Source organism: Nanorana parkeri, unplaced genomic scaffold (genome assembly GCF_000935625.1).
Source record: "Nanorana parkeri isolate BGI_ZX_2015 unplaced genomic scaffold, ASM93562v1 scaffold749, whole genome shotgun sequence".
Lineage (NCBI taxonomy): Eukaryota > Metazoa > Chordata > Amphibia > Anura > Dicroglossidae > Nanorana > Nanorana parkeri.
In genome coordinates, this window is record NW_017307017.1 from 398,201 (window position 1) to 409,797 (window position 11,597).

General features: G+C 40.5%; 1 protein-coding gene across 1 annotated transcript in view; it reads left to right on the forward strand.

The window, feature by feature from the left end:
• The window catches only part of MAPK8IP2 (mitogen-activated protein kinase 8 interacting protein 2), a 53,204-nt gene extending 50,995 nt beyond the window's left edge, over positions 1-2,209 (forward strand). Inside the window, exon 12 of the mRNA XM_018564421.1 lies at positions 616-2,209. Within this exon, the coding sequence (XP_018419923.1) occupies positions 616-688 (73 nt within the window). The 3' untranslated portion in view covers positions 689-2,209. The remainder of the gene's footprint in view (positions 1-615) is intronic.
• The last annotated feature ends 9,388 nt before the right edge of the window (positions 2,210-11,597 follow it).

Genomic DNA, 11,597 nt, shown 5'->3' on the forward strand with positions numbered 1-11,597 from the left:
GAACAAATATGTGTGGGGGGGGGGGGGGGGGGTCACTGGATTGGACTGTATTTTGATATTTAATTAAAACTGCTCCATGTGATTCCAGTACAATTATAGGAGGCCTATTTATACAAGATGGCAAAGTAATTTATCTCATTTTAACTAATTTTATGTGATTCTGAAAATGACTGACTAGTAGAGATGTGATGTCAAAGTTTAGCGTAAACAATGATGAAAAGAACAGAATGTTAAAAAGAAGGGCAAAAGTAAGCAAAAATAAAAAGAAACTGCCCCAATGAAAGTCCCTTCTCCATGATACATTTGCTAAAAATAATAAGCCGCTGAAAAACATTAAATGTTAAATAAAAAAATCAAACTAAAAGTTAAATTCTATCTTAAAAATAAATTTTCTTGAATGTTATCTTTGGTAATAATTGGCAGCTTTATAGATAGGTGATGCATTTAAAACTGATATATATTACAGAACCAACTTTAAAAGTGTAGTTTTGCCATTTATGAATAGAATCTCTCAGACGGTTGCCAGACCTTGTCTTCCATTAAATGTCTGATAAGTGGCACGATCAGAATGTAAGATGTTTGTGATGGCTTCTTCTTCTTTCTTTCTCTTTCTAGACGAGCTTTCCAAGAATTCTACCAGGAACACGTGGAGTTCAGTTGCCCCACAGAAGATATTTACTTGGAGTAACCAAGGGGTTGTAGATATTAAGGGTGGGATTCTTGGGGTATAAATATATATACAAGTCTCAATGTCATCATCACCCAGCCAGGACAGCAGAGGCAATGAGCCTGCATGAACCCTGACATCCCCCAGCCACACAATCTTTAATAAGAACTATATCATTTCATTGGTACAGGACATCTCACATTAACCCCTTTCCTACAGCAAACTGCAGAGAATCTCCTGTACCCCTTCTATTTCTTCTCACTTTACCCACTCACCTGCTGTAAAATTGCTAGCACTTTGCATTAACTCCTGACCAATTTTGCAGTGCCTCTCAGATTAATCCTTTTCTTGCTTTAGACAGTAGAGCATGTTGGGTTAACAATTTCCCTAAATGATAATTTAGAGCTTCTAAACTGAACAGCTCATATATTAGAGACTGGGAAGAATTGAGGTAATCCTTTCAGGCTCCGAACCAGCAGAGCACCTGAAATGACCCACATTCCTTGCCGCACACTTCACTTTATCTAATGCCTCGCTGCAGACCAGCAGAGAGTTTGATGTTAGCTTCCTTTCTAGAGCACACCTTGAGAGCATGTATATGAACCTCTACAGAGCTTCTTTAGCAGTCACCCTGGCAGTTTCTCTGGTAATGTGCAGGTGTGCCTTTTTTTAAACATAAAATATTGGACAAAACTGCAGCTCATTACTCTAAAAGCCCTCCTACATTTTCTGGTACGTGGATAATTGTTTTGCTTTTGGCAGTAAGCTGAGGCTCAACACTTTATCTATTCTATGGGTCTCCCTTTTACCATAAAAGCAAGTACATCATAGTCATTTCTGCTTCCCATAGCTAAAATCTGTTTCGTAAACTGTAAATTGGATCTCATTGTTGTGTGGTCAACTATCATCCCCAGTACCCAGTGGTCGCTTTATAATCTGGAGGACAGAAGCAGCTCTCTTTGATGACAGAAGTAAGGAGTAGAAGAATATTCATAAATTACTAATTTCTTGCTCATGTTTGTCAAACTTAGTACTGTTGCTGAGAGTAACAGCGTCCGCCATTACAGTGTATTCTGTACTGTTACAAATGTGTGTAATAGCTGGTGTATTTGATGAGAAAAGCATTATTTTAGTTGTCACTTGAGATGAGACATAGTGAGTTTCTTTGGAGGAGTTCAGCTTCCGTTAGTTATGATCAGCATATCATTTGATAACTGTCCCTCTCACATGCTAGTAATCAGCAGCTTTCTGCTTTGTTCCTCCCATTCGTGCGCTAGCACCTGCCTGTCATACCCTACTGTTGTTCTGACACTGACCTTTCTATGCCAAACCTGCAGTGAAGGGGTTAATGGCATGAAGATTCAGACTGTACAGCATGAAGATAATGTAGACACTAGGTGCATAGAGACTATACCCTCACTATATCAACAGGTGTCGCTCGAGTCGAGTGGCTCCTAAAGTCATAACATGAATATCATGGAAAAACATTCATGGAATTGGTTTGTTGATAAGGGAGAGTTAACATTTTCTTTATGTTAAAAAAAATCATTAACTTGCTGAGGTTTTTGTGTAGGCTGAAAAAACATTTTATCTGACGAGGTAAAGTCCTAGGTTAAGCGTTTGCATAGACAGTCCCCATCTGCAGTGTCAGCTCATCTAATATTTACAGAGCAGAACAAACATATCTACATGGCATCAAATGAAGAGGACCTCACTTACTGAAAGTGTCCAAAAGAAAAACTGTCAGTGTTATGCACAGTCACCGATACCATCCAGTCTTTGAGAGTCTCTTAACAAAGAGGTTGGGGACTAAATCAAGTTTTAAAGGCTGGCACACTACAAAAAATGGCTTTTTGAAAGTAGAGAGGAACATTTAGGGGAAAACCTATAAAGAAAAGCGGCAAAATAAAATCAAACTGGTGAGAGGCTTGTATTACAAGTAATAATGTATACCACTGTACCACAAGTGCCGAACAAATGAATGGAAATAGTAAACTTGATTATCAAACGAGCTTTAGGTCAATTCTGGAAGGGAAAATAACAATGAGAAGAAAAACAGAAGCTAACAATTTTAAATCTTTATAAACAGGACAGTGGGTATTGGAAAGCTGTGATAGGTGGCTGTAGGCAACACAGTTAGCTTTTTTTTTTAAAATGAGGTCCATAATATTCTTGTGAGGAAATTCTGAGGATCTGCACTGTCTAGAACCCAAAGATTGACTTAGTCAGCTGCAGAAGGGAAAGTCATGACATTCAATCGCACTTGATAATCGGATGTATCTTTTTCATGTCATGGCTCATTTACTTTCCTTTCAGCATTCAATAAAAAATGAGCTGCATTACTGGTGTTTAATGTTTATGTGAGTGAGTGGTACAAGATGCGCATTACATAGAATCTCTTGGACATAAATATGCATGATATTTACATACAGTACATGACAGTCAAACTCCAGGAAAACCTCTAATCAGCATTTGAGTGTATGCTTGGCTCTCTAAAAAGGTAAAGAATATTACACATAACATGTCTGCAAAGTGCTACTTACCATAAAGGGGCATGATAGTAACCAATTGGACATTATCTTTTAAGGTTTGAAAGAGGTAATGTTCCAAAAGTATTTCCTGGTTTCCTTAACATGTTTCCATCCAAAGCTACTAAATTTGTCACTTGCTGCAAAACCAACATACTGCTTGAATGAAAGAGCATATGGGATCTGTGTCACAGCAAGACAGCTAGAGGGAGATGTAATGCTGCAAAGCACCAGTACATTTGCTGATTTGTGCACTGGGTGGATGCCAGGACCACAGGGCAAACAGACCATTAAAGTTACCAAAGGTTCTAATAGTGGGCCCCAAGCCTAAGTGGCTGCTGCAACATCTTGAGCATAAGTTAACTGTTAGTTTTTCCTGCATACATACATATTCCAAAACTGCATTTTATTTAGTCACATTTGGGTGTATGCAAGAATCTGAAAATGTGATCTTTCGTTATTACATTTTTGCAGCTTTAACTATGAAAGTTTTATATTTATCCCTTTGGCTTTATTAAGGTTGAATTAGGATGACCCCTTCAGTTAAGGGTCAGAGGTGAGAGACCCCTGAGGTCTGACAGTTGATGAGCTGCCAAATCCCTGAACTCATGCTGATGAGTTATAATGTCCATCACTTCCTAAGTAACAATAGCAGCATCAAACAGAGAATCATTTAGCCATTTGCATCCCTTTTAACTATAAGACTTTGTTAAGTGGCTTTCAAGAGACCGAATGTCTTATCAGAATATCAGCATAACATAAAGCAAGCGGCAGAGCAAAAATTGTTAGACTTCAGGTGTCCTCACACCTCTAACTACCAGAGTAAGGAAAATGTAATACTAGGTCCCTTTTGGTCTTGTAAATATACTATTGAAAGTGTTTTGTTATCTCTGATAACTTAAAAAACACCCTGTTGATCCTTCCTGAAATCTTGTGAACTGTTACCTTCCTCTACTCTCTGCCCGTGCTGACTGTTACCAATTACATAAACTAACTCTGAGGACGACAGAACCACAACCTCAGCATTAATGTAGAATAGCTGAGGGGCAGGGTTCAATAGTCTTTTCTTGTTTCTATTGTCCAGATATATTACGTGAATGAGTGTTGTCATGCTTGAGTAGGAAGTGTGTTACTGGCAGAATCAACAAGTGAAATGAAAAGAAAAGAAGCTTGATAAAAGAAAAGGAATGCAGCCACCACATCTAAGGACTGTTAAGCTGCAATATACTACATTTTTCTGGGGTGGTTTAGATACACTTTAAACATTTTATGTAAAATAAATGCTAGTAGAATCTATGGATGGATGGAGCCCACAGAGGAACTGATGGTGTTGTAAAAAGTACATACAGTGCTTCCTATAAATGTGCTATTAGCAATCAGAAGGATGACAATATCGTCTGTAAGTATTTATAAATTTTAGTGTCAGTGACAAAGGCACTAGAAGAAGAATGGTGATTTCAGCATTGGACTGGATGTAAGGACAACACGCACACTTAGTCGAGTAAGTCAGTGATTGGGTGGAATGTGTCAGAAGGGGCGGACCTTGGGTGGGACACCAGTAATATTGGACTGGATATGTCTGAAATTCACAAGTGGACAGCAGGGCAATATGCCCATTTTCCAAACCCATATTGGGTCCTGCTGCCTACTGATTATTGCAGCTAGACTTTGCTTTGTTTCTCTGAGCAATACATACCCCAGGACCTTGCTTACAAGAGCAAGAAAATGAGAAGCTTCGCTTCTGTATCTCAAGCAAAACCATCTCCATCTTTGGATGTCCCTGCATATAAACTGGTTGTTCCATGATGTTTCCAACACGGCTTTTCTGCCTATAGTAGTAACAATTTTGTGAAAATGCAGGGGTGGGGTGTGTGGGGTGCAATAGTTGTTGCCGAGTCCCTTTTTTTTCCATAATGTGACATGTAGATTCTACACTGAATCCTGAAGAATGTTAACCCCTTCGCCAGAACTAAGCCAGTGAGATGTTAAGGTCAATCACTATATGCACAACTCAGAACACTTTTTTACCATTTTAATTACAGTAAGTGTTATAAACTCAGTCGGGTTCCCAAATCCGAAGCTTTTCATCTCTACTAGGAAGTGATTGGAAATGGTCATAACAAGGATGCAAACAGTAAAAATCTAATATAGGTATTACCCATTCTTACTCCCTATACAAAACATGTTTTTCAAATAATTATTTATAATTTTTTTCCAAGTTACATTTAGTATTGCCAACTGTGGACAAGATAATGTATGATAATAAACGTTATTAGGGATGTTAATTCAGCAAGGAGCAGACATGGTCTAAGGAGTTTCATTGCGTTGTGAAGGTTCAATCATGAAGCCATGAAAGATATCTTCTGACTTTCTGTCCCAGAGATTTTACAGGTAGTTAGGGAAAATATATTTACTGGGAAGACAACAAGCAATAAAAACCAACCAAGACCCCAAGCCTTCTCCATTAGTATATTATACACAACCTCACAAAGTTTAATTTTGGATACAAACCAGATAAAAATGACTTGACAAAATATAACATACTAAAAACTAGGGATGCACCGATACCACTTTTTTGGGTCTGAGTACGAGTACCGATACTTTTTTTTTAGTACTCTCCGATACCAATTACCGATGCTTTTTCTTAAAGGGGCAGATATAACTTTTTTTTATGCCATCCTGTGCCCAGCCCACACCTGTAGTGTGGCACAGTTATATCTAATTCTGCATACCTGGCTGTATATTATACATTAAAAAATGTAATATACAGCCAGGTATGCAGAAATAAATATAACTGTTCCACACTATATGTATGCATTATGCACTACAGTGTTCGGGCCTTGACATGTGCTCAGCCTCATCCATGATTTGCCTCATCCAAATAGAATAGCAAGCAGTAGTGCATTTTTTTAAAATTTATAAACCTACAGCAGACAAATATGACTTTTGAGGCCATCCTGTGCCCACCCCCCCATCCTGTGCCCAGCCCCAGCAGTGCTGCTAACCTTCTTCTCCGTCGTCTCCGTCTGCTTCATCCCCTCGTGTCACAGCCTAGTCATCTGTCAATGCCGGCCTCTTCTCACGCTGATTGGCCGATTGGATGATTGACAGGCTTCCCCACCAATCACGAGTGAGGACAGAGGAATTGAAGGCGGAGTCTGGTTTCGGCCGTTCGCCCGTCGAGAAGGAGTTCGCGGCCATCTTGCATGAATGCAGACGCGGTCCTGTGTGCTGTGTGCGGCGGTGGAAGATGGCGGACACAGGTACTCGTTTTAGACATCCGAGCATTTGCACGAGTACGAGTACCCATGCAAATACTCGGTATCGCGGCCGATACCGATGCTTGTATCGGTATCGGTGCATCCCTACTAAAAATGGTATATTGTACAGGCATCTGACACAACTAAATGTGTTCATATAAATAGGAAGTAAAAAATAGTGAAAGTTTGCCTTGAACTTCATATGACACTGAACAGTCCAGAAAGACTGTGCTTTAAATTATGAACATTGTGGTAATATTTTTGATTGAAATTGTTCAATTAAATAAACACTATCCTTAACCTACAGTAAATTAAGTAAGAATGGTGAGAATAAGAAAAGGGGGCGGTTAGGTGCTCTGGAAGGTTAGAAGCAGGGAGCTAAAGAATATCCAAGGAGTTACTGACTTGAATATAAACGTCTGAGCAGAACATGTCATTCAATAAGAAATGAACTGACAATAGAGAACTCAGACATAGATGGGGCACTTGGAGTAGATCCTGAAACTTCCTGCAACATGTTACTACTATCAACTTCTGAACAAACACCAGATAGGAAGGAGGACTATGTTTTGTAATAACCTCTGTCCACCATTATTTCCTAATAGAAGCCCTAATGAAGCCTCAGGGCTTCATTGGTGTGACTGCCAAAATTAAACAAATTTGAAATCACAATTAACATAATTTGCACCCCAAAAAAAGGCAGTTCCAAGCATGTTGCCAACTAAAATGTTTCTGCGGTTTTTTTTTTCAGAGCAGGAGCGTAGACCTCCATATATCCATATACTCACCTTACCCACACACACCCCTTTCACTGCTCATTGCTGCTCGTCAGATGGCCCTGAAATATGCTGTCATCACTTCACCAATTAGGTCACATACTCTCCCATACCTAGAAGTGCTGGGTATTCTCACCAACCGTGGAGGAACAAAGAGATACAAGGTGTGCAGATAAGGTAAGCATTTGGGGGTCAGGGAATGCTGAGACAATGTCACCTTGCCCATCATGGATAAGGTGTCAGTGTCTCTATAAGTTCTATTCACAGATAAATTTTACTTCTTCCAGAATGCAGAGTAAATCAAATCAGAACTTGGCAAATACAAACAGGACCATTTGAGGATGTGGACTCACCAAGTGGATTTTTTGGTTGTAACAATATACCTTATCTTGGAAAATGAAAATATGAAAGGTCTCCTGGAAAATTAAATCAACCTAAGGGAAGAATGGTCTCTGACAGGTGTTGCTCCAGTAAGTTATCCAGTCAGATTCTGCCTTTTGCTTTTACAGCGATGCATGAAAGGAAACGGTTCATTAGTTGCTATGTCAGAATGCCAAAAGGGCATCACAGTGAGGGTAATGGAAGTTATGGTGCACATGAATAGGTAATACTCTGAAGAAGATCTTGAGTAAAGATTGCATGGCATCAGGCCACACTTTGAAGATCTCTGAGGAATGGGGCTGTATGTAAGCATCACATATTATAAATGTTCTTGGTATGGGGTTATGGGATCATACTGTAAACCTTTTTGGAGATCCCTAGAAAAAAACTGCCTTGCACAGGCAGTATACATTTCTTTTGATACTCTTGGAAATTTGTTAGCAGAAAGATTCCAATGACATGATAAGTATTATAGTATTAAAAGTATAGCTGCAGCTTACGATTATTTTCAAAATCGATTAGTTAGCCGATTATTAAGTTTGGTTAATCGGATAAAAATTAAAATAAAATACATTTTACAAAATGGCTCCAGTGATGGGACTACTAGTTTGTATTGAGATTGTAGTCCATCACAGGAGCCAGCTTGGAGCGGTGGAAGTAAAAAAGAAAAAAAAATGTGGTGTACAATATAGTGAAATGAAAAGTGTAAAATTATACAGCGATGAATGCAGAATGGCACCGGCTATAGAGGACTCCAAAACCCAGCAATAGTACATTATACAGCACAACGCAGAATACCACCAGCTATATAGGAATACAACAAATCCCAGCAATAGTACATTATAGCTGGCGGTATTCTGCATTGCGCTGTATAATGTACTATTGCTGAGTTTTGTAGTCTTCTATAGCTAGTGGTATTCTGCATTGCGCTGGATAATGTACTATTGCTGGGTTTTGTAGTCCTCTATAGCTAGTGATATTCGGCATTGCACCACTGTATAATGTACTATTGCTGGGATTTGTTGTACTCCTCTATAGCTGGTGGTATTCCGCATTGCTGGTGGTATGCCTTGATTTGTAGTCTTCTATACAGTGCAATGCAGAATACCAACAGCTATATAGGAGTACAACAAATCCCAGCAATACATTATACATAAGGTGCGCAATGTATTGCTGGGATTTGTATTCCTCTATAGCTGATGGTACATTACTCTGTATAATATACAGCACAAGCCTGTCTATCGGCAGCTGTCATCCGCCCACACCTGCTCCTCCTTACTTCTTCTCCATGCGTCCCTGTGCCCATCGTGGATTTGGGCGGGTGGTGAGCGTGAGGCGCGGAGGAGGTGCGGAGCGTGGATGCGGTCAGGTCTGGCTGCGGCGAGCATGAGGTGGGGAGGAGGTGTGGCGCGCAGCGTGTGTGGAGCCGTGAACAGGGCCAACCAATCAGAAGCCGATTAATCGATGATTGAAAAAGTTGACAACTTTTTCAATCATCGATTATGTCGATTAGTTGTTGCAGCCCTAATTATAAGGAATTCTAGGCCACATACTGTATACACTGTTTGATGTTTTAGCTTTTGCCCCCCACTGTCACAAACCAGAGCCAACCCGTTGTTTTCTCTAGCAGCCAATGCCACTCCTCTCGCCATCAACCCCCTACTGTCAACATGCACCAGATGGACAATCATCATCTGCCTTCATACAGTCCATGTTGATTGGATTAAAGTGACTGTTACTCTTTTGGATATAAATGCTCTTCAGTGTGACCTTTTCAAACCATACATGTGCAGTGGTGTGCATTGCTTAAAAATGCAGCATGTCTGCATATTTATGCAGTACAATGCATGTCATCACTTGTCAACCTGCTGCAGTGCATTGAGTTGAATTAAATGTCATTTTGTGTCATTTCAGTAAAGTTTAAAAAAAAAGTTAACATTGCAATGCATTGTAAACACATATTGCACTGCCCCTACCAATGCACACCATGTGTTATACCGGATGAAAACACGCGTCTGTTGGTGTGAACGAGCCCCAAACCCTTTAATGCCATCTTGCTCTTCTCCAGGGACTGGATTTGGTTGGTAAGTAGTGTGACCATCTGTATTGCAACATGTAGTGGAGAGGTATCTGCGAGTAAGGCATATTCCGCATATAGCTGCCCATAGTCAATGGGGTTGATTTACTAACCTTATAAACACACCACGGACATGTATACACCTCTGTAGTGTGTTCCCTCCCAGCATGATCTATGGGTGGAATCTAAACACCTTTGTAGTGTGTACACACCCAGCAGGTGTGTTGTGCAAAGCCAAGCATGAATTACAAGGTGATGTTGTGTAAATTAGCTCTATGTTGTGTTGCTTGCGTTGATGAATGCAGGAATGTAAATGCATGAGCTAACCATTTTTGTCTAAACTGTGAAGCAGCATTATATATGCATCATGTGCATGATTTTTCCATATATGGCATTAGTGGAAATATGCTTTTAGAGACTTTTTGGTTGATAAATACGTTTTGCTGTGTGAAAATCACACGCACCTGGTGCGGGCGTGTGTTTAATTTAGTAAATCACCCCCAATGACTTCAATGGGAGGCTGTACACAGCACATGTGGCAGGAGGGGAAATACACCTGATTTTTATGCCTACGTCCCCCATGCTCTTGGGTGCATGAGGCTAAAGGGTGAGGGTATAGACAGGTATTCTGCAGGTAAGTGGTTTATCTTTCAGCAGTGGGACAATGGGGAAATTATGAAGCTGAATGGGTATTTTTAAGACACTGTGGCTGTAACCGCAGTGGCAGAGTACTGAGGAAATGTGCAGTTAAGTGGGATCATGTAGGAGTTGTGAAATCTGTGTCTGAGGATGGGGGGGTTATTAACAGTTTATTCAAGAAGAGGAGAGTGTTTGGGAAGGTGGGGTTTTTAAGGCACTCCAAATGATAATTCAAAATAGTCTTTTTAGATAAAATTTGTAAAGTTTATTGGATGCATAATTAAAAGAAAAAAGGAGAAATGAAACAGGAGCAGTAATGAGCATAGACACTTCTAATATTCCCCGCTATCCTAGGTATTAATTGATTGACAAGTTGACATGATTAGTTTAAAAGGTAAATGCATGGATACAGTTCAATCGTGGGTCTCAACCCCCACACTATGGTTGACACACCTCAACTGGTGGGGCGACTGATGTAAAATAATACGGTAAAGTTCCTAGATAGTGTGAGCTTGAGCAGGGTTCAGCTGGGTGAACTTCTTAAGATATTTGTATACTAAGAATTCAGCCAGCTGAACCCAGCTGAACCCTGCTCAAGCTCACACTATCTAGGAACATTCCCTCCCTTTACTACCCACCCCCTCCTCCCCCCTTTGGATATAACAGTTTATTCAAAATAGGAGCGGAAACAGGACACTCTTCACCACATATACTCTGCTTAGTTCTCTTCAACATGGTACCCTTGTCATACCCTCTGCACTCCTCTCCTTCAAATACTGCCCTGTGTCATACCCTCCACACTCCTCTCCTTCAAATACTGCCCTGTGTCATACCCTCCGCACTCCTCTCCTTCAAATACTGCCCTGTGTCATACCCTCCGCACTCCTCTCCTTCAAATAATGCCCTGTGTCATACCCTCCGCACTCCTCTCCTTCAAATACTGCCCTGTGTCATACCCACAGCACTCCTCTCCTTCAAATAATGCCCTGTGTCATACCCTACGCACTCCTCTCCTTCAAATACTGCCCTGTGTCATACCCACAGCACTCCTCTCCTTTAAATACTGCCCTGTGTCATACCCTCCACACTCCTCTCCTTCAAATACTGCCCTGTGTCATACCCACAGCACTCCTCTCCTTCAAATACTGCCCTGTGTCATACCCTCCGCACTCCTCTCCTTCAAATACTGCCCTGTGTCATACCCTCCGCACTCCTCTCCTTCAAATACTGCTCTGTGTCATACCCTCCGCACTCCTCTCCTTCAAATAC